Consider the following 24,499-nt stretch of genomic DNA (forward strand, 5'->3'; position numbering starts at 1 on the left):
TTTTATTAGGAAATCATTAATAGCGAAAAATCTTATTCAAATTATCACATACATTTACGATTCATCATTGAATCCGCGACTCACATTTATTTTCAATCGTTTCTTTTCTTCAAACATTCTCCTACAACATCGTTAATATTGCTTATAACTTCCATCATCATTCTCTGCTATCAACATTCGCTCTTGTGCGTTAGGAGGTCAGTACCTTCTTTCGTTTTTTATATTTTTTTCGATCATTTTTTGTTCCTATATCAAATGTATGTATTCATATATTTCGATTTTCTTTATCACAAATTACATGAAATCAGTTAACTGCTTTTCTGAAACTTTTCAAATAAACATGAAAAGGTATTAGGTACCTTTAACAAAACAAAAATTAACTATCCTGGGAATTGACATTAATTACGAAAATGTTACTTTTATATATTAGAGATGATTATGATTTTTTTTTTTAATTTTTATATCATAAGAATCCGGTTAATTTTGGCATGATTTTAAAATATCATTGAAATTATTATGTTTTTATATATCATATCAACCTATTTTTTTTTATCTTCGTATAGTAACAATAAAATTTATTAATTTACACAACAAATATAGATATTTCAAATTTTGTTATATTATTATACCTTACAAAATACAATTCCTTCCAAAATAAATTTTCATCAGTAATTTCATCCATAATTTCAACAAATTTAAATTTGTATTTTCTTTATATAAATTTTTTTTAATGATCCTGATTTTTTTTTCTCCAAAAGTATATCAAACATTTACGTTTTAGATAATGTTGCCCTATTATAATTATTATTTTCCAAAAATATATCTGTTTAATGAAGAATTTGATATAATAAAGGAAGTGAATGTTAATTAAAATGAGATATATATTCCATAATTATTACATGAGTTTATTAAAAAAATTAATATCAAGGTGTAAATATTAAACATTTTTAAAGTGAAATTTCAGAATACATAGAAACGATAATATTGTACAATGAAATATAAAATTGAATAAACTGAAAAAAAAACACTATTAAAACAGTCAATCTTGAAAATAATATAGTTATGAAAAATTATAAAGTAAGATTAAAATTATAAGATATTAGGAGATTTGTAAAAAGTACATTTAGTAAAAGCGTTACGGTTATTAGAAAAAAATAAGACCGTTAAGATTAGTGAAAATACAATATATAAACTAAATTATCACAATAGTAATGAAATGTCATTATTTGATATTTCATATAATTGACAGATGTATCAAATTAAATTGATATACTAAAATTATTCAAAGTTGCGTCAAAACTAATGCAAAATTTTTGCGAACACTAAATGAATAAGAACAAACATAAAAGTTAGCATTTATATTTATAATCAATTTAAAATAAATCAATCATGATTTAGAAAAGAATCTCCATTGATGATATACTAAAATTAAATCTATATAACATTTAACATTTTATAAATTATATTACATAACTTTATTTGAATAAATGAAATAGTTGTTAATATTTAATGCAATAGAAAAAAACGGTATATTGATTGTGAATATATGTTTAAATTATGTAACATTATTATGCAATGAACGTCTAATTAAAATGTTTATAAATATATAAATATCATAACTATATAAGACGAGAAAAATTGTTCAACTAATAAAACAAAAAATGATGTCTATAAAGACATCTTTCAATGATTATATATATTTATCGTTTTTAATGTATTTTCTACATATTTCAATAATACCAATAACTATATATTTTTTTTATAATCATTATACAATATCTATAAACGATTATATGTTTTTTATGTGTTTCCTGCGTTTAACGCGGGCTATAATCTAGTTTAATTAGATAAGGAGATGAGAATAATAGCTTGTTTGTAAATTGTATTCCTTGAAAGGCGTCATCGTCTTGGACCTTGATTTCTTGTGTGGGCCTAACCCACTTGTCGTAATGCGACTATATGAGGTTGAGAACTGATGTAAATGGATCACATTGGGCTTCTGAAAAAAAAAAAAACATTACATATTTCAACTTTCAAATGGAAAAGAACCCTCTATAGTTTACAAGTTTACATGAACTAGTGTGGTATATAAGAAAGTGAATGGGTTATTTTATGAATTTAAATCTAATGATTACGCAATAGGTGTACTTTTTCTAATCTATAGATTTTTTTAACTTCGAAAGCAACAAATTTCAAGGTTAAAATTATAGAAAATATAAAGGAAAAAAATAGACCGTGAATTCCAATACAAGGAGTCTTCGACATATTTTTAGTCGATATGAAGGACTTAAAGGGAGGAGTTAGGGTTTGCCTTTTAACGGGGCCCAAAGTTAGATTGGGTCCCTAATCTTCAATCAACATGTTTGTTTTCCTTTTTAAAATCTTGGATTCGGTGCAAACTTGAGAGTCGGTCTGAAAATATCTCTTGATTTGGTCCACAAGGAAAATGTGAAGGATTAAGAACACAATATAGGCACGTTAACGGGGGCAAACGGGATGGGGAGTGCATCCCCCACTCCCATCCTCGAAATGTTCAGCCTTCCTATTCTCGCCCCCGCCCTCGAATCCCCTTTATAGTTCCCGCCCCCGATTGATTTTGGGCTGTCTTTTTTGGGCTAAAAGAAATTACTTTTTTTAGGTAATAAATATTTATTTATAGCAAAATTTTACATGTTAAAAAAAAGTTATGACATTTTGAAAACATTAACAACTTAAAAACATATTTTTTTGTTGAATTTTAAAAGCTCAAAATCATGTTATTGTGTATTATTATATGTAAATATATGTATAATTTATTAACGAAGATTTCATAAGGTTTTGGGACGGGACTGTCCACCCCTGCCCCTACCCCCAAAATTAAAACGGGGGTTAATCTTGCCCCCACCCCCGTCCCTGCCACAAGAACGAGGTTAATAAATACCCTCAAATGGACGGGACCCCCTCGAGAATAGGGTCCCATGTGACTTTTTGACATCCCTAACAAAATCGGTAATCTCTATTTTGCCCTAATGTCGCAAGAATATAAACACAAGAAAACGAAAGAGGATTGACGCAAGAAGAACATAGCATTTGCCTCCACAACTTCTTCCTCCTTCCTATGCAGAGGCCATCCACCCTTTCCTCCGTCATCTTCCTTAGGTGCGAACTCCATTGGGTGTTTAAAATCTTGATAAAAATCAGATCTTCTTTAAGCTTTCTTTTTATCGATTGGATGTTTATGTGTTGTCAAGTTCTTGTTGAGCGTTGTTATGTTTTGATTTTTTTAAACTTGCATCCTTTAAATTGTTTATTCAAGCTTTCTTTCTGCCGATTGAGGTTCATTTTTTTGATTGGTTGTTTATGGGTTGTAATCCCCGCTAATTGGTTGTTTAGATGAGCTGCAAACCTAACATGGCATATATGGGTTAGATTTTGTATGAAATTTATATTTGGATTTTAAATGATGTATGTTTAATTTAGATTTTATGTGATAGTTTGTATTTTTTATAATTATTTTATCCAACACAAGAGACAACATAAGAGTAATATGATCATTTTTCATAATTCACTACAGTTAAGATATAATCAAACAACATGATTTTAGTCAGGTGTGGACTCAATAAAAAGTCATAACTCGGTCGACATTAACTCAGTCAGCAACTATCAAACGACCCATTAACCCTGATCAGCTTAATAACATTTGAATGGACCACATTTGATTCTCGAATGCGTTTTCCCTTCGTGGTCGCTAAATAAACCATCATGTGGAAAGTATGATCGCCTTGAGTAACTTTGTTGGATATAAGATTTCCCAAGAGTTTGGGAGTGAAAGCATATATTTAACATTTGTAACAAAAATATCCCCAAGAACCAACTAGGACCAAACATGTTTCGTAAAATTACATAATGTGATGAGGTGATCCACAGTTTCTTCAATGAACCCATGTAGATGATACTGATTTGAGTTAATAGCGATACCTCATCTTTCAGGATTTGTAAGAGTTGTAATATATCCGATTACAACATTCCAACCAAATCATTTGAGTTTTATAAGCACCCAATTAACCCAATAGTGTTTATACGAATCCACATTGCAAATGTTTGTTTCATTTGATCTCCTTAAAGAGTTCACCCATAATTCACCATTTGGTTCCCTAATCCAAATCCAACTACCAGACTCATCATTGATTTTGAATTGAAAATAAATAAATGTGAGGTTAACTTCGTGTGAGCGAATCAATGGTGTGTATTTAACTTATGATATTAATTTTTGTGGGTTCGCCAATTTCATGGCTTTTAGTGTGAGGTTACATCCTAATAAGACCCATTGTCTTTCTAATGTCATGTATGAGATAATTAAGGATAATGAACTTTGTTACTGGTATGCATCCGGATATTGTAATGTCCGTAATATCGAGCTAGATATTATTATTATTATTATTATACATTTTACCGAACAATTACAACAATTAAAATCGTTGATTAGTGTAATTGTTCTTCATATGTGTTATGAGCTAATAAATGTTTATCTATACATGTTATGTGGACAAATAATGAGATTATATAATATTTGTAGAAAATCTTAATATAAAAAATTATCGTTAAGCGATAAAATAAAATTAAAACAAAAAATTATTTAGCATAAATAATCTTAACGAAAGTTGTAGTAGTCGTGATCATGAGTGGGTGGATATAATCATTTAAAGAACGCTTAAATCTGACTTCGTATGAAGAAATTATGATTTATCTAAGTTTCACGTTTAAACAAATACGATAACGTGCGTCATAAAAAATGAATCGAAGATAGGTTATTATTAGCCTAAGTGATCTAAACGAAAGTCGTAGAAACTGTAATTAGGAAAGCATGTATGTAAAGAACGCCTAAATCTGACTTCGTATTAAGAAGTTATGATTTTTCGAAGTTTCGAGTGCTACAAACTACAACAATATGCAACACAGAAATCGAAGTAAAAATCGGTTGATTATTAGCCGAAACAATCTAAATGAAATTTGTAGTACTCTTCAATATGAAATTGACGATATAAAGAACGTAAAAAACGGAGACAGTATGAAGAAGTTATAAGTTTTACAATATCATTTATAGTGTAAGCCCTCTCGAACCGTAGAACGAAAAATAAAGTAAAAATTAGCTGACAAAGTCTAAATGAAAGTTGTAGTACCCGTTGATAGCAACACATGAATATAAAAACTATCAAAAATGGGTTTGTATGTGGAAGTTATAATTTTTTAGAAAAATAATAAATTCGAACATCTAGCATCTAGCCACGTGTCACGCTGGATCGCTGCCACATGTTGCATGCATAAGAGCAATGTTTTAAAAACCGGTTTAAACCGGCCGGTCGAACCGGTTGCACCGAGAACCGGGAGAGGGAGCGGTTCAACTATTATCGGTTTTATATTAATTTCTGAACCGGTCGGTTTAAAAAAAAACGGTTGAACCGGTCAAAATAAACCGGTTAAACCGAATAAAAACACCTAAAATAGAACCATTTATATAATAAACTTTGGTGATTTTTTTCAAATCCATTTAGTTTTCTCTAAATAAAAACATATGGTAAATGTTATAAATTCTTTTGATGTGTCAGTACGATGGAACATTTTGTAGTAATAATAAATGATTAGCTAAGTTTCATCAACATCAATGTTGTGAAGATCACGATCTTATCCAATATTGTTTTATGTTTTGCAAGGTCGTAATCGTAAGATTGGATCGTGATCAGAAGATCCTACCAAAATAAACTTATATTCAAGTTCTGCTCGTAAAGTTTTGGTTGTGTAGTATACATTATAACTTGATGTCAACTAGATGTCATTATGGAGTCAACTTAACTTTCTAAACACGAATCATAATTTTTATTGTTGCAACCATAAAAATTAGTAAGAAAACTTCTTAATTACAAAATGAAACAAAATGATTATGATCTACAACTCAAGACTGAAGATCACAAACATAATATCATGAGTGTACCTTGTCTAATTTGAGATGAAGTTATGATGATCTATGAGGAGTTTCCAACTTGTTATGCTCGATTTCAAGTTGAATAGAAGAAATTTTGAGGCGTAACTATATACTAAAACTAAAGATGTGTGATCGGATCGTGTCAAGATCTTAAGATCATTGTCTGGATGCTAAGATCCCACTATAGATCTTGTTTCAGATATATCTTAGTGAGACAAGATCGTTTTTGGTTTGTAGGATCTTAAAATCGTAAGATCTTAAGATCAAGATCGAGATTTTAACAACCATGACATCAACATTCTTTAAAAAACCTGATTTTAGTGAAATTGTTTTTTTTTTTTTTTTTCTAAAACTAGTTATTTTTTTATTTTATTGTAACTATACTTTGAAGTTTCATATTTTTTGTGTGATATAAATTTATATTAGTTTGATCAGTGTAGTTAAAATCACGACTAATCTCAGATTAATTCGTAGATGACATAAGACCAACAATATGGGTTGTCTAAGCCGACGGATTTTAAAAATCAAGAAAAAATTGTATCTCAATAAATAACTATTTGAAGAAACATTAATTTATATCGGTGATATTAACATATTTGTTATGGAATTAATCGTATTGATTACTTTGTTATGATATTAGTCGTATTAACTACTTTGTTATATCATAAGGTTGTTTTTTTTTTTTTTTTTTTTTTTTTTTTTTTTTTGTATTAAACAGTTTACAATTTACTGTTGCTGACTAAACCAACTTTTAGTCAACTGATATTTAGTTGCTATTCGATCGATTTAATACCGTCAAACGACTTTTACGATCGTGATTTTAGTAGATGACTCTTTTTGATGTTATAAAAATAAAAAACCCGTTTCACTAATTATTAGATACTCCATATAAAATATGTTTTGTTATTGTAAAATAATATTTTTATCTTTATTTATTAGTAGAAGTTTATTCAACGTCCAACTATTTACAACAAACAACATATTTAAATATTTAAATGGGTATTTATATTCTTTAATACAATCAAAGCCCCCCCCCCCCCCCCCCCCCCCCCCCCCCCCCCCCCTTTTTTTTTTTAAATGGATCAATAATTGCACAATAGAGGACAGACTTAATGGAATCAATTAGAACACGTGTGTTTAAACCTTTAAACAAGTGTTCACAATAAGTAGGTGAATGCCAAAAAAAAATTTATAAAAAAAACTGCTATTCCTTTTCACAATATCATTTTTCTAAACACAACAAAATTTCTCCCTTCATATATGCCGATTCAGTAATCAGTGAGTATTACCTCAGTTGTTTGAAATAAAAGAATAGATTATTCATGTTTCAAGATAACATATTCTATTTTTCACAATTTAATAACAAATGACTTATAACTTCATTGCAGAATATTTTTAAAAGTGCAGACGCACAGAAAAAATCAATTTTGTATAATTTTATTTTTAGTCTTTTATATATTTATTTTTTATATTTGGCTAATGTTTTATACACTTCAGTTTGACAATGCTTGATAGAATACATCAACACCCTCACTCCTTGCGCCGACCGCTCCCGAGAAGGGGTGAACCGGTGAACCAGCTAGCACCAAACAAAGATACTTCCTTAATCAATAACCCAAGTCCTTCAAGTTGGACACAAAGTTAAAGGGGTTGGCTAATAAGACATCCTATTTTACCATTTAGACAACCCTAATTAATGTTTGAAATATTTTTATTGGTTGAAATTGCATTGTTTTCCGAAAAAGATGATTACAAGAAGTTGATTATAGGTTGATTTTTTTATAAAAATGATTATAGGATGCTTAAGGGGTGTCTTATTAGCAGCACCCAAAGTTAAATTGATAAAAATCAACGGTCAATAATAAAAAAAAGTCCACAGTCAAAGTTATATATATATATATATATATATATATATATATATATATATATATATATATATATATATATATATAACTTAAAATAATGTGGTTGCTCCCCAAATATATACTATATACTATGAAATAAAAGTTTGTAAGAAATTAAAGTACGTAAAATAAATCCCAACAACTAAACCATTAACCATCCATCAAGTTGTACATAGATTAGGTAACCTAAAAAATTCATAACCAAAACAATCAATGAACTAAGAGACGCAAACATATTTAAAACTATTATTAACATCTACAAAAAAAAAAAAAAAAAAGGGTTCAAACGGTTCATAAATAATTATAATGTTAATTCCTTTATATTTTTAACTCATCTCCATTTTATTCTTAGTCCAATATTTTACTCTAAAAATATATTTCTTTTATATATATATATATATATATATATATATATATATATATATATATATATATATATATATATATATATATATATATATATATATATATTCTCTTTTTATAACTTACATATATTATCAAATAAATCCCTTCTACGAATTGGATTTTAACAAGTATATATTCTATAAAATGTTATATATAATGAATTTGAATTAATAAAGTTATAACAAAATAAAATGTTATATATAATGAATTTGAATTAATTATTAATTTATTAATAATAATTGTTAAATAAATAAGATTATATTTATAATACATTTATAGATAAATATTATATATACATCTTTTAGAAATATTACACATACATTTAAGAAAACTACTACATATATTTATGTTGGAATAAATTATCCATAAATGATCAACTAAGACATTTCATAGACTCGATCGGAAAAAACCAAAACCGGCCCCGAACTAAAACGGAAGTACCTATAATTGGGCTGGTTTCTGATTCCATTGTTTTTCAATTTGTAGTTTTTGGGTAAGAACCGAATCAGACCCGTAAATGTTAGTAAAACCGAATCAGACCGAAATATATGAAAATGACTTATTTTTTTCTTGATTGACATGAACTATATACAAAAATGCCTTATTCAATTATAAAGTTTATAAATTATTTTACCGTGTTTCAAATTTTTAGTAAGTATTGAATTTTTTATATGAATTTGATACATAAATATTAAAGTTTACATTTCTGATTAATTAATATAATTTAATATATAAAGTATAAAATATTACATTTAAATTACAATTAATAGATAGAAATAATCTATAAATATATAAAATTAAAAGATATGAACTAAAACCGACGATTGAAACTTCAACTCCGTTTTAAGATAAATAAATAGTGTTTCTCCGTAGTTGTAGTAATAATATTTATATCTTCTAAATAAGATTGAAATGAGGTTGGGTTGGAAGATATCTGGAAAAAAAAAATTTGAGGATGGATTGGAGAAGATGTCAAAGTTGAAAAAAAAAAAAGAGAAAGGAATCTCAAACCCATATAATACTGTAAGTATATTACATATATTATATAACTCAATATAAGGAAGATTTTTAATTGTTAACCAATAATTAAAGGGCTACATATGTGTAGGCCATTTCCACAAAAAAAACAAAGATAACCTAAGATTTACAGAACATAAAGCAAAAGTTGTACTTTTATGCGCACATATAAGTTTTCCAAACCACTTTGGCATACTGTAACATTAACAACCTCCCTAACCACATAATTTTATGATTTGGTAAAAAAAGGACCCTCGGTTTCAAGAAATCCTTTGCCATTAATCGGGCTTTATAACACCATACATAAGCTATAAAGATGATCTTATAGATCACTTCTCCCAAATATGCATTAAAATTGGTAATTTCACGTTTCCAATGCAAAACCGAATTAGGACAACAAAGTGGTCGAAAAGTAATTTCACAGTTGTCCCCAATTTCGCATTAGGACACTTGATCATTTTTTGGGGATTTTCCAAAATTGTAACTAGTTTCTATGTTATTTTTGTCTTTAGACCAAACTAGTAAATATTGGGCTTTATATAGTATTTCCATAATAAGCTTTCTATAACTATACAACATCAAATTTGCTATTAACTGCATGATTGCATCAACCAATTTAAATATAAAATATGATTACTCTGGTGCCCATATGCATCTGCACACCAGAATTGACTCAATTTCCAGTGTGGTTCATTCAAATATTACCAAACTCCAAATAAAAATAAAAAGTTTGGCTAAAGTGGTTAGCAGGCATCGTGTTTCACTTCACACCGCAGAGTATTTGCTTATTAACATTTAATATCCACATTCGTATCACGTGGGATTCAATTACTACTATTTAATGTGTTACCCCAAGCTTAGTATATGCGACAAATTAAAACCGATCAACTAGTATCGTTAAACTAGTCTTTACCATGCATGTTCGGAATATTGTAATACTATTAAGATTTACGGCTTGAACTCGTCAAACAACCATTAACATAACATTACTTTACGAACTCGTTTAACATTGTTCACAAACAAGAGTCCTCCTCTTCCTCATTTATATAAATTCGTTCAAGAGGATCGATGAAAATCAATAACCAGGACGTTTTCATGAAGAAGCCTACAGTCATCATGGTGCCCTATCCAGCACAAGGCCATGTGACACCCATTCTTAACCTGGCCTCCGCCTTGAGCCGCCATGGCTTTTCTCCGGTGGTTGTAACACCGGAGTTCATTCACAGCACCATTGCTCACAAAAACGCCGGCATCACCTGCAAGTCCATCCCCGACGGTTTGGAGGAGGAGACACCACGTGATTTCTTCTCCATTGAGTTTGCAATGGAGAACAACATGCCGGAGCATTTGGAAGGTTTGGTTCGTGAACTTAATGGTGGAGATGGTGGCGGAGTTGCATTCATGATTGTGGATTTATTGGCGTCATGGGCATTGAAAGTTGGCGGCGATTGTGGTGTTCCGGTGGTCGGATATTGGCCGGTTATGTTTGCTGCTTACCAGCTGATTGCTGCTATCCCGGAAATGCTATCTCTGGGAATCATCTCGGAAACTGGTAACATTTATTTAAAGCAATGTACATTCCAAAGAGATTAGAAAACCCTTCACTTTTATAATTTTATAAATTATACATTTTAACAAAATTTAGATTTGCATACATATATTTATAATCAAATTTCATCATGTTCATTTTTAATCACATTAGTTAATATATATTAACATTTTGTGAGAAAAATACATGGAAAATAATAAAGTTATGAATTTTTTTTATTATCTTGTAGTTGTTATTGACGATTTATATGTAAGTCGATGAAAGTTAATAGAAAACATTGTAATTCATATACTTTTGATTGTACATACATGTCATTGACAAAAACTTTTATTTAACATGCATATTATTACTGTATTTAGTTTATATTTGAGAATCAAATATTTTATAAACAAGAATATTAGTAGTTTATGATTTAGCTTAGAGACTTTTGAAAACAAAGTTGAAAGTAAAATTTGTGTAGGTATCAACAAGTTAAATAGAATAATAGTAAAGTTTGAGAGACTTCAACATCAACTGCTGACATATAAATTCTTCTAAATTACTCTACTTCTTTTTATCAACACTTATGATATAAATCATGCATGCTTTATTTCAATATATGACAAATTGTGTTAAAAAACATGTAGGCATTCCACAAAATGAAGGTCCGATATACTTGGGATATGATCAACCTCCTTTAGGCACACAAGATTTACCATGGCTTATTGGAAATCTAATTTCAAGAAAATCTAGATTCAAGTTTTGGACAAGAACATTGGCTAGAACAAAAACGCTTTCGCAAATCCTTGTAAACAGCTTCCCCGAGGAACACCACATTGATACTAACTTACAAGATCAATCAATAAAATACCCAAATATCACTCCAATTGGACCATTGACACAACATACCCGTTATGGAAACCCTCATTTTTCAGAAGAAGATATGAGTTGTTTGGATTGGTTAGACCAACAAAGTGATCGCTCTGTTGTCTACATCTCCTTTGGAACATGGGTTAGCCCGATTGGTAAAGCAAAGGTGAGAAACCTAGCTATAGCTTTGGAATCATCCAAACATCCATTCATTTGGGTTTTAGGTTCAAAATGGCGCGAAGGACTCCCAAAAAACTATGTGGAGCGAATGTGGAATCGAGGAAGAGTGGTTTCTTGGGCCCCACAAAGTGAAGTGCTACGACATAAAGGAGTTGGGTGTTATCTAACACATTGTGGGTGGAACTCGACTATAGAGGCTATACAAAGCAAGGTGAGATTATTGTGTTATCCGATTGCAGGAGACCAATTTGTGAATTGTGACTACATTGTAAAGATTTGGCGAACTGGGATTAGAATGAGCGATTTTGGTGAAGAAAATGTTCATAGAAGCTTAGAGAAGGTGATGGGTGATATAGAGATGGAGGAAAGGCTAGTTAAGATGAATCAAAGAATTTTCGGGATGGAAACTAGTTTAAGAGTGATTGCTAATTTGACAAATTTTGTTGATGATTATAGCAAAGTTACTAATGATCAAACTTTAACTAAAGGAAGCTAAAATGAGAGGTTGCATAAGGAAGAATGTCATAAATTAGGTCCTTTCTACTTTGTGTGAGGAATAATAAAGTCGAGATCCATAAGATTAACTCCAACTTCAACTTCGAAAATCCAAATTTAAACGATGAATTCTTTTGTGTATTTGTAAAGATTGATATAACTTTGTATTATTAAAACTCCAAATTTTTATATAGTCTTTGGTGCCAAAATTTTGTTAACATTAAGGGCTAATTATTATTATTATTATTGTTATTATTATTATTATTTATTTTTTGAAATCCATGTATGAACTTTGACTTACAAAGAAGTCATGGTATATGGACATATGGTCATAGTGTAGGGGTTTAAGAGTCAATAATAAATAGTATACTGTTGATGCAAAGGGTCTGATCCCCAATCTCCGCCGATCAAGTTACAAGCATCAAATGGCCGGTGCTGCCGCTGCTAGGTTGTTTATACGGTCAACTTCTGCCCGTAACGCCGCCGCCAGTCGATTCTCATCCGGCGCGAAAACCTCCCCCTTTCGCATTCAAACCACAAAACCTCTGTCTCATCGCATCTTCAGGTATAAGCACATATGTATACACATACGCATTACAAACATTTTCATTGCTTAATGGATTTCTTGGTAAATTTGAAGTTGCCCAGCTGAATTGAGCGTCTGTTTGGAAACGGTGCAACCTTTTCATGGAGTTACTGCTTCGGCTTTGATGACTTCCATGCTCACTCTCTCTCGCCGGACTTCCGGTTGGATTCCTGAAGGTAAATCAAATCGCACCCTTTCTAATTTTATCTTTACTCATTCAAATGAATTGAAATTTGATGATAAAATGTTCATTAGGGGTACAATTTTATCAATGCATGTAATCTGTAAATTTTCTTATAAGTGATGATATGATTTCAGCTTTTATTTCAAGATTTTTGGATTCATGGACTCGTAGTTGCGTTATGGCATTCTGTTTCATTTTTGTTGCAACTGTAAATTGAAAACACAGTAATAAAAGTGAAAGGAAATTGACAACTGAATTTGATATTTTCTTTTATAAATCTAACACTTGTCTGCTACTTTGACTTGTTATAGGTTCATAAGAAGAAAGCAAAGAAATGTGAACTAGATTGGTGCAAATTATGCTTCTGGTATACGAAATCATTAATGTCAAATGAGTCTTAATAGGATGCTAATTATGCTTAGTATGCTGTTTGTTATTCTTAGTTACATCAAAACCTCAAATTAAGGTTGAAATTTTCATTGAAACTTCTTTTCGTTTTCTCTTGTGGATGTTCTTTTTATTTTGCACATTTTGTGTAATTAAAGACTTTGTCAAAAAATGATCATTTTGTGTAATCATGGTACTTTATGTTTTATTAATATCAATGTACTTTCTGTTTTTAATAAATGTTTATGTAGTTTGAATGTGAATATAACACGATTATCATAATCACATGAATTGAGTTCCACTAAATCCCAAAATCAAACCTAAAAATAAATGTTAAGAACAAAAAAAAGAAAAAATGGAGTTTAATATCCCAAGAACTTACATTGGAAAGATGAATTTGACCTTGTTTATAGTTCCAATTATACACTACAGAATTGTCAACATAAAACATGAAAAGATTGAAATTAAAGCCATAAAACGATTCATTTTATTATATAGAAATATATATATGTTATTTTACATGTAATCCAAATCTCTATTCAACTTTCTTAGTTTCAACCAAAGTCAACGTCTTCTCTGGCTGTTGTTGACCTTCCTCCTTCCATGGCAACTGTTGTCTGTAGCGTCTAAAGATCACTACACATATAAATGCTGCACACAAACACCCCCATCAATGGCATAAGCCATTAACTTCGATTTGAAACTCAAACAAAAATCATTAATAAGATGATTCAACAAAATTACCTGCAAAAATGCGTGTTTTGATCGAAGTCAGATTCCAAAACACTGTAACAACTGATCCTGCAACTATTTTCTTATGAGAACAACCTCCCCATGCTTCCAGTATCCACCCTTTCACGCATTCACTTTTCTTGTGTATTTGAATCGAGTACAATGAGTACAGTTTTGGGCCAGTAAACCCAATGAAGAACCCTAAAAAGACGCAAACACAAAACGTAAGTTTTCATTGTTTCACGATTGATACATGAATCAAAATTCATCTACAAAATGATCTTACCAAGTGCACAAAGTCTCTTCAATGTTACAATATGCCCGTAATCAGATCCAAGTAGTAAAAATGGTGCTACCTGAAACATGAAACATCATGATCTTAGATCGATTGTAAAGTTAAATTGATTCCAAAAAAGCTTTAGGGCTATAGATTTACTTTAAGGGTCATCGATGGTTCGCCTGAGAACACCTCTCGAGCTTTTGAAATTACAAGGTTTAATGCAGGAAGTATAACCCTAGCAGCTTTTAGAATGTCGTCTTCTTTAAGCTTAAGCTTTCTCTTGTTTTCTGAGCTTCGGGCAATGGAATTTGAGAAAAATGAAACGCCCAAACACAGAAGGCCCAGGTGAGATATCAAAGAAAGCATGCTGAAAACGAAGATCAAATCAGTGAGATGTTGCAAAGTTTGTAAAATTCGAAAGGGGGAGAAGAGCTTGACTTACCTAAAGCTAATGCCTGTTGTGAAACATGAAGATAAGAAACAGAGTGAACCAAACCCAAACCAGAGTGTTGATTTTGCGACGTCATTCCACATTATCAAATCATTTATCAGGAATCCGATTCGATCGAAATTGTACCCGTAATCCTCATCGTTTCCTTCTGCAATAACAATACAATCAAGATGATAAGGAAATCAATAGAACCCTACATCAGTTTCAGAAGTGAAGCAAGATAAATATGTTTTTTCTTACTTGGGGATGGAATGGAAGGGCAAGAAATCGATTTCTCCTTCTTCGATCTACCACTATGCCTCCTTTTCTTTGGTTTGTTGTTAACAACGATCGACTCATCAACAGCAATCAGATCTTTATCCTCTCGAATCTCCTCTGTTCGCCTCCTGGATCTTCTAGTGTTTCTAGGTGAACCGATATTAGCAAATCGGTTTTTGCAGCGGCGACGAGACCCATATAGGTCGGCGACCTCCTCTGAGACATCGAGTCTGGTTTTTGATCTCTTGGCGGGGGAAGGAGAAAGGAGGAGGAGATCGTGAAGAGAGAGAGGGGTTTTGGGTTTTGGAGAAAGAGTGTTCTTAGGTGAGTAAGAGACTAAATCAAGAGAGAGAATCGGTGGTGGTTCTTGGCCGCTAGTTCGAGCCAGACGTGATGCCGATTTGGTGCGTGTTTGTGGGGCGGAGTGCGGGGTGGTGTATGGTGGTGGTGAGTCCATTGAATTGTTTGAGTGGAAGAATTAGAAGAAAAGAGATGGTGTTGATAATGGGTTTTGATGTTGCAGGTATCCGTTGGAGGTATATATTTGAAAAATAAGGAGGGGGAAGGAGACGACAATGGGGTGTGGGAGTTTGTGCAGTAGACATTAACGGTAGGAAACCTTTGACAAAGGTGCCCCTTTTGGGGTTGTGAGTCGTGGGGTGTTATTATGTGTTATCATATATTATGAGATTCTTTAGCAAAGTGCTTTTCAAAGGTAACGTTTTATTTTCTTAAACATGTCTTACAAAATGATTATAGTTTAACTATATGTTGATTTAGCTAAATAACTAAAAACATAGACAAACATTATTACATTTCACAATAGTCATCTATGTATTTGAAAAAAAAAACACGAGAATTATTATTCCATTATTTTTATCAATTTTACCATCACAAATGATGAACTTGTTAGGTTTATCGTCGACACACTCGTTTAAGATGTGAGAAACATATGGAACAACTTATTAACAAAATTAGGTTTTAAGAACGAGTGATTGTCTTTTCCAACCTAAGAGCGGACATTAAAGGTGCTAAACGAAAATGTTTCTTATTATTTTATAAGGGTGGATAGAGTAGGCTTCCGGTAAAAAATATGATGACCCTAAGGATGTGGAGGGAGTGTGACTGCACAAGGCCTCAAAAATTTTAGGGCTCGATGATTGGCTCATTTACTAAAAACAGAGATGTGTTGAGTTATGGAGTGTCGGACGTAGACTCGAGGGATGAACATTTGGATCGAAAATTCGATTAAGTCATACAAGTTGGTGCTCGGATATGTATTTAGGCTTATGCGGTTCTTGGGTTATTCGATTCGGATTACCCGAATAATGGTTTAATCGGGCCAAAATGACCTACCCGAAAATTGATTAGTCACTTGATCCGTTGTTAGCAGCTTCCAGTTTATTATTTACTTATTGAAATGGTTATTTTTAAAAAAAAAAACCCAAATCAATCTATTAATCTTGAAATGCAAAATTGATAAAAAAATATTTGAAACAAATTGATTGTTGCAAACAAACAAAGCTTACTCAAATATCAAGATGAAATTCCAAATAATATAGTAATCTCCCTATCTAATCCCTATCTAATAAAAGCCTCTTAAACATGCCACTTGTCTCTTTTCTAAACCATCTTTTATCCACGTGTCTCTTTTTGTTAACAAGCTCCTTTCTTTTTCCCGCTCAAAATAAAATTTTTGGTCTTCATATGTCTCCTGATTTTCCTCAAATCACCGCTCAATCAGCAAAAAAATCAGGAATCAAATCCCTTCCATACATCTCTCCTAACATAGGGTTTTTATTTATTTAGATTATGTGCCGCCTGCAGTTTTAATCGTCTTTTTTACATCTCCCTTCCATGATCGTATACTTAGATATTTTGCTTCTTATCCACCAATTTGCAGATCAAAGATGTGTTAAGGTTCGTAGAAAGGGCCAATTCACTTGGTGTAATGGTCCTAAGATCCTTAAAGAAATTTAATTTCAGATTTAGTTCTAATCGAGGTCAGTCCACATTCGATTCCTCTCTATCTTTGTGCCTCTCAAACCCTAATAATCACCATGGAGAATAAACATGTTATCAGGAATATATATATATATATATATATATATATATATATATATATATATATATATATATATATATATATAAAGTTTTTATGAATCTGCAACTCTATTCAAGATCTTCCAGATTTCAATTTTGAGCAAATTATATAAATTCCAGCATTTCTATGAATTTGGTATAAGGTATTGACATTTGACAAGGGATTCAAATTCGAGCAGCTTCAATCATAAGTGTTGGAATGTGGACTTACTGTCGGCATCTTTTTTATTCCTAAATCCTACCTCTTTGTAAAACCCATGTTCAAATTTAATGGTTAACATTCTTTGTAATTATTTCATTTCACATGTACTTGGCATCTGGCCCTTATATTGTTTGCTAATACTACCTGACTTTTAGTTTTAAAAGTACGCCTTTTATTTCACTTTGAAGAAACGATAGCTTATTTCTTCTTATTATCATACCATTTATCGATTAATATATCTCTTTATGTATGTCTTATTCATCTACATGAAAGACACTCTCACAGTATTCCATGAGCCACTTGATCTTGCTACGATACTTTGTTTAAAAAATATAAGTTTCTTGTTTAGAATTACCCATTGATATGGGAAATTTTATATATATAGCTCCCTGATTACCATGAAATTATATAAGTACCTATGGGTTTTGGTATTATCATATATGAATCTTGAATCGTGAAGAACTAGAGGTTAGTCATTGGTTTTTTATACTTAATTAAGAAATCATTTCATGTAATTTCTATCCAGGTGAAGTGCACTTCGGGTATGAGTTCTATAATCGCAACATACTTGTATTGTTTAATAATAATAATAATAACAATGTATAAACAAACTTATATTAGCAAGCTACTTAAATCTCTTTACACCTAATAGCAACCTACTTCTAATCACTTACACATAGTAAAGCATACTTGCATTTTTTCTCCTATTATAGCAATATATGTAAAATGATACTTGTATGCCATTTTACAAATTTCAAGCTATACATTGATATTACCGGTAAAGAAATATAAATATGTAGTTGTGATGATTAAAATAAGTGTTAACTTTTGAGGTTGTTTTGCAATTGCAGGTCAGTTGATAAACATTGAAAACTAATCAACACCAGAGTACCAGTTACAAAAGATAATGAAGCTTAAAGGACCATATGTTGTCATTCTTTGTTTATTTTAGTTAAAGAATTTACATCAACACATTTCAACAGAAAAATGCACATAATAAAGTAGTATGTATTAGAAAGATCCTTTATGGAAGACAAAGTTCGGTCATTTTCCATACTGTTTAAAATGATCCAAACATATCCCCACCACTTATGCAACCTTACATCCAAAAATCAGTCCTTTTCCTACAAATTACATCAAAGCTTTCCTACAAGTTCCTTCGATCCCTTTTAATGTTGGAAAACTAAAAAGTTATTTTAAGTTTAATTGCAATTGCAACTCTTCTTAAGTGCTTCTAACTTTTAAAACTTGCCCTTGTGGTATCATATTAATATAAACAGATGCATGTCTTCAAATAAACTAGGGAACTTCTTCTAATTATATTTTAATACTTTTAATTCTTTTAGATATATTTATATTAAATATAAGATTATTAATGTTTTTTAATAGTATTTAATAAATTATAATAAATCATTTGTATCTAAACTTATCAAATCACTTGTGTAAACTTTGAAAATAATTGAAATATATATTTTATGGACCCACCTGATCAGATTTATTTTGATTTATACCTCAAATAACACATGTTTTGCTCATAACCTATTTTGTAGATTTTACAATTGGAGAGGAAAACAAATTTTCTTTAGACTTACGTACTTTTGTCATTACAACAAATAAATCAGATCATCAACTGATGTATTAGAGGTTTGTACATGATGTTGAAGGTACAATGCCTTAAAAAGTAAATTTGATGTCCATACGAAGTTGTATGAAGTAGTGATGACAGTGACATTTTCTATTTTCTTACGACTGTATTCATTTTCAATGTTTTGCAATGTTGGTTGGTATATTGGTATCATACATCACTTTCTTCCCTCACTTGGGTAAGGGTTATCGTAAGGATTCTACTTTAAAATATTTTTCATGTGTTATGGAACTTTATTACAATGATTAAATAACAAAACATAAAAGAAAGGTATTCAAATTAGCAAGTTAATGTAAATATATTGCTATTTTGCAAATGTATAATAAATTGTAACGTCTATTAACTTATTAAAATTGTTTTAGATATTCACCCCGTGTAGTACACGGGTTATAACCTAGTAACATATAAATACACCCACTCTACTAACAATGGAAATTGATTGTAATTGAAATTTTTAAAAATTCAAACAAGAAACAATTTATAAATGCAGAAGTAAATATTGAAAGATGGTCATCGTGTAATATTAATTTCATTTTTTTCCTTTCATTTTTTTCCTTTCTTTTTTTGTGTGATGAGCCTTTGTTTTAATAGGAGTAATGTAAGAAAAAACATAATTTTATTTAGAGTAAACTACAATAAAAATGGTTATTGTTCTTTGGTTTGTGCTGAAATATTTTTTATTTTTGTTATTTTTGGTCCTAAACATTTATTTTCTTAATTTTATGTTTATATTGCTTTTCATTTTTATTGAATTATTACTAAATATCATGATTATTGTGCAATGGAAGTTAATTTGTATTTTCTGAAATTTGTATTTGGATATTGTTATTTTGGAAAAAACTTAAGATTAATATTTTAATTTAGATGTTAAATGTTTAATGTTTAAATATGGATTATGGATTTTTGAAATATGAATTATTAATCTTTAATATTTTTTTTTCTTGAACTAAATATAGTATTTATTTATTTGAGTTATTTAGATTATTTCTATTTATTTGGGTTATTCAGGTCATTTCAGTTTAAAAGAATAGTATATATGTTATTTCGGTTTTTTTGGGTTAATAACTGAACCGAAACCCGTATTACCTTGTAACAGCCTGAAATTTAGCTAAGCCTTATGACCCTTTTATTTTGAGAGAGTTTGCAAGACGAGTCCTTAAGGTTGTGTGTTGGTTGTGAGTACGCTGGGCATAATGAGGCGTACGCCGCGCGTACTCACGCGCTTATTTTGAACGCGGACTCGCCCGGGTACGCTGGGCGTACCCATGGTTACGATGGGCGTAATGTGTCAAGGTGCAAAACCTAAATTCTGGCTTGTGCACTATAAAAGGAACGTTTAGTCCCTTACCCCAACCCCCATACCCCTTTGAGTGAGCCCTTAGATTGCATAAATCCATGTATAAGCTTGTGTGTGTGTTCTTGAGCTTGAAGGTACCTTTTGAGGTGAAGAAGGAGAAGAGGAAGCCATTGTTGGAGCTAGAGGTGGAAGAGCAAGAGTAGATCTGAGTTCTACAGTGGTTGGAGATCCCTTTTGAGGTAAAAAGCTTCAAGCTTTGCATCTTTTCTGTACATGCTTTGTAGAGAGAAGTTTTAGGGTTTTTGGTCCCCAAGTTCATAGCTTTTTGAGTGGTTGAGCTCTTAGAAGCCGAAATCTGTCCCATACTAGCTCATTTAGTGTTGTTATGTGATAAAAATCTAGTCTTGGTTGTTAAAAGTTGTCCAGGCATGAGATATGGACCTTTTAAGGTTGGAAATAGAGTGTTTTGGGTGTTTGTGACTTCCACAGCCATGCAAAGGCTTAAAGTCACCAACTTTATGGATTAAGTCATGTTAGAGAAGTCAGATCTGGATTTTGGATGTAAGACTTAACCGATTAAGACCTCAATGAAGAGGAGGAGAAAACTGGGAGTTACGTTGGGCGTAATCCCAGTACGCGCGACGTAAGGGGCCGCGTACCCCGATTCTGTGAAGCCAACGGGTACGCTTAGCGTACAGATCTGGTACGCACCGCGTACCCCAGAAGGTTGACTTTTGTTGACTTTTAGGGTTTGGTCAATTTTAGAGTATTTGAGCCTTGAGAGGGGTAAAATGGTCTTTTACCCTCCTGAGAGTGCTAAGAGAGGGAATGGTCTAGCCTTGGGAAATGTGTTGATGCCGAGTGTTTATTTCATATGATTAGGTGGAGGCTAGATCCCATTTTCACGGAGTCTGAGATTTCCGAGTTACCGAGTTACGCGAGGTAAGTCTTCTCACTATACATTACCTAGAGTGGTATTATGAGTTGACCAGAAGGTCTTATTGTTGGGTTTTGGTCATAAGACATCCTATGTGCTTATACAAACCCTAATGCTTGGATCTAGGTTTCTCTATTGTACATGCTTTGAATCCAAGACTATAAACCCTAATTCTAGCATACATATAATCATATTAACATGAGAATAAGTTTATAGTGTTACCTTGATTGTTATGTAGCAATAACAATCCCAAATCTCCTTGTATTGACTTTGGAAGGCTTAGAGTCACAAGTGTCACTCCTCTAATGGCTCACAAACACCATAAGCAAGTGGAGAAGGTATAAGGAGAGAAGTGAGAGGTTAGAATTCGTATCTAGAACCTCTTGGGAAGGGATACACGAATTCATGGCCCTAGGGGTGTTTATATAGGTGTAGAGATAGGGTTTCAGTCATTATCCTTATCTAGTTGATTATCCATTAAGCAACCAATAAGATAATCCTTGAATCCTTATCATACTCGAATTCTAAGGGATTTACACCTCAAATTCGTTCACCATATATATAAGATAATCCTTACCTTATTTTGTAACTATCACATAATTACAATTCAGCCCCTCTAGTTTAATTAATTACATTTGATCACAAAACTAATTCTTAATTAATTATTGACCAATATTAATTAAACAAATATGATTTCTCCTTTAATATATTATTCTTATAACATATTAATAAATCATATTATCCTCTCTCTCTTTATTCATTTCTCCAATCAAGTTGCTTTGGTGAAGGCAACCCAAAAGGACCATGCACCATCGGGTCAAGTACATACCAAAATAGTTATGGACTTAGACACTAATCCAACAGTCTCCCACTTGGATAAGTCTAACAACTATTCTGCGTATGACTTCAGATCCTGATCTGCAATCGTAGCTTTCCAAAGCCGCTGTCAACTCTGATCATATCAGATACGTGTGTCCTTAGATAAGGGATCATATATTCCTCCATTCTAGATATCGTCTGAGATATGATTTCTAATCATTCTCTTTGTACTACTTCTCGATTTCTGATTTATGACGACAGACTAATTGAACAAATCAAATTAGCCCTAGCTCGGCCGGGCATTTACGTATGTCATCACTAAACCATCGAGGGGCCCAAAGATATCGCTTTTATCCTACTTTGGATAAAAGGAACGGATAAACTTTGATACAATGCTTGCTTGCACTCACTCACCGAATTACACACAACAATATGTTTTATAACACCAAGTTACTGGTGCGTTTACATATTATCAATGTGCAACCGATTCGCAAGATACAACTCACACATCTTGGTTTCAAGAATATAAGATGTTATCGTCTCACCAATCACTCGTAATACAATTCATGGAGTGATCCAAGTGAGCGTGGGTTTAATCCAATGCTCAAATCATATTCGTAAGCACTCATGAACGTTGCAGCAAACATTTGCTTATGTCTAATACTCTTCTAGACAATCCACACACCAATTCACGACAGTCTTCATTCATATCTACTTCCAACATATGAACGACTGTGGCCCGTTTGAATAATTCGATTATTCTTAATAAACTCAATTATTCTGGAAGTCAAAACATGCAAGGTGAAACACAAGAATAATACTAATCCCATATGGCCTCAAACCTTTGAGTATAAACAAAACACGTTTTATTTATCACCATATCGATTACTCATTATTTGTCGTTTCGGGTAATCAACTTCGCATTTTAATTCCAACACTTGTCCCATGCTCCTAGTATGCACACAATGTTTACCTATGGTTCTTTCTTTTGCGAAATAGACAAATTGAACACATTTCCAATCATTCTCATTTTACAACACCAAATCCATTTTCTTAAGTGTAAGAATGTCAAATTCTTGTTACTTATAGAATACACTAGATTCTAACACTTTATGCAACGATCCTTTTGTAATGTCACTGCACCAAGGTCTCAAAGACTATTGCCAATGATATTACAAATTCCTCTATCGGAGATTGTTACAAGACAATTCCTTAGATATGATGTCTCTCACTCAAAGTACATTCCTTTGAACATCCTTTCGCATAAAGTTTCTAATCTAGACATAGATTTTACTTCCCAACATGGACACACTTCCATATTTCCTATATGACAACTCATTCTTAATAGAATCTTATCTATTCGTAATGATGTCGATATCGTCCATCCAATATGGAAACACTTCCATAATTTCCAATACTATACTTCCAACTACTCGCAAGCGACCAATCCTCGTCGAACTTTGGATTGTCCTTTGATAGTTGTTTAATTATTTTAGTCAAAACCAATTCTAGTCCCTTTTCCCTCTAAATGCACTATACATTTGGAAAATTTTAGAATGGTCAAACATTAAAGCATTCGCAATCGATCCTATACCCGAAGCGTATGGGACACGACGCATAATGTTTTATTTGCTATGTTCTCAAAATTCGAATTGCGAAGAGGAATGCCGTAATCACAATCGAAATTTTAAGAACACACTATGTACCTTTGACTAAATTTATTAACATTCCACAACCTAATCCTTTAGATTTGAAATGAAGCATAATATTCTCTCCCTTAATTATAGCAAAACAACCTTTCAACTCTTACAACTTTGCAAAGTATGACTCTTGTTTTCTATAATTAATATTGCCAACTATGCAATACTTTCCTTAATAATCATACAATCATAACATTTATGCTCCCACTATCATGATGATTATTATAAAACATAACACTTATGCTCCCACTAGCTTCGACATGTATTCATAAACATCTTAACTTCTAGAAAAACAATACTTATTGAATTTCTTAAGTTCATGTTTCTAATACTTAGTGCTTTGATAATCTTTTATCAAGACTTCTTGAACTTATACACTTTTGCCTTAGATAGTTCATATGTGTGTCTTAACAATTAAGACTAATTTCCAAACCTCACAATTCAAATTATGGAAAGGGATGCCGTAACCATGATCGAATTTGAGAATGCCATTTTACAATCACTATCTTTTAAAATCTTTCTTAGTGAAAGCATTTTCTCACAATCATTTTCATGAAGGA

The 24,499-nt window shown here is 31.6% G+C and overlaps 3 protein-coding genes across 3 annotated transcripts; 2 read left to right on the plus strand and 1 right to left on the minus strand.

Annotated features, from left to right (window-relative positions):
• Positions 1–10,194: 10,194 nt before the first annotated feature.
• On the plus strand, positions 10,195–12,554 carry LOC145033528 (UDP-Glycosyltransferase superfamily protein). The gene is made up of 2 exons (XM_078982125.1): positions 10,195–10,837; positions 11,461–12,554. The coding sequence occupies exons 1-2, from the start codon at positions 10,354–10,356 to the stop codon at positions 12,357–12,359; spliced, it is 1,383 nt and encodes a 460-aa protein (XP_078838251.1). The 5' UTR covers positions 10,195–10,353; the 3' UTR covers positions 12,360–12,554.
• A 166-nt stretch (positions 12,555–12,720) lies between these two features.
• Positions 12,721–13,727, plus strand: LOC145033529 (protein NUCLEAR FUSION DEFECTIVE 6, mitochondrial-like). The gene is made up of 3 exons (XM_078982126.1): positions 12,721–12,923; positions 12,999–13,120; positions 13,440–13,727. Exons 1-3 carry the CDS (start codon positions 12,784–12,786, stop codon positions 13,445–13,447), a joined length of 270 nt encoding a protein of 89 aa, XP_078838252.1. The 5' UTR covers positions 12,721–12,783; the 3' UTR covers positions 13,448–13,727.
• A 252-nt stretch (positions 13,728–13,979) lies between these two features.
• On the minus strand, positions 13,980–15,864 carry LOC145035126 (reticulon-like protein B17). Its single transcript, XM_078983719.1, has 6 exons — positions 15,219–15,864; positions 14,970–15,126; positions 14,684–14,894; positions 14,534–14,603; positions 14,260–14,448; positions 13,980–14,166 (listed from the first exon to the last, which is right to left on the minus strand). Exons 1-6 carry the CDS (start codon positions 15,691–15,693, stop codon positions 14,051–14,053), a joined length of 1,218 nt encoding a protein of 405 aa, XP_078839845.1. The 5' UTR covers positions 15,694–15,864; the 3' UTR covers positions 13,980–14,050.
• Between the last annotated feature and the right edge of the window lie 8,635 nt (positions 15,865–24,499).

This window comes from Lactuca saligna, chromosome 3 (genome assembly GCF_052625555.1).
Source record: "Lactuca saligna cultivar CGN05327 chromosome 3, ASM5262555v1, whole genome shotgun sequence".
Lineage (NCBI taxonomy): Eukaryota > Viridiplantae > Streptophyta > Magnoliopsida > Asterales > Asteraceae > Lactuca > Lactuca saligna.

Coding starts and splice junctions, on each gene's coding strand:
- LOC145033528 (XM_078982125.1), top strand. CDS start 10,354: ATGAAAATCAATAACCAGGACGTTTTCATGAAGAAGCCTACAGTCATC. Junction 10,838..11,460: donor GGGAATCATCTCGGAAACTG/GTAACATTTATT, acceptor AAAAACATGTAG/GCATTCCACAAAATGAAGGT.
- LOC145033529 (XM_078982126.1), top strand. CDS start 12,784: ATGGCCGGTGCTGCCGCTGCTAGGTTGTTTATACGGTCAACTTCTGCC. Junction 12,924..12,998: donor CTGTCTCATCGCATCTTCAG/GTATAAGCACAT, acceptor GTAAATTTGAAG/TTGCCCAGCTGAATTGAGCG.
- LOC145035126 (XM_078983719.1), bottom strand. CDS start 15,693: ATGGACTCACCACCACCATACACCACCCCGCACTCCGCCCCACAAACA. Junction 14,604..14,683: donor AACCATCGATGACCCTTAAA/GTAAATCTATAG, acceptor TTCATGTTTCAG/GTAGCACCATTTTTACTACT. Junction 14,449..14,533: donor GAAGAGACTTTGTGCACTTG/GTAAGATCATTT, acceptor GCGTCTTTTTAG/GGTTCTTCATTGGGTTTACT.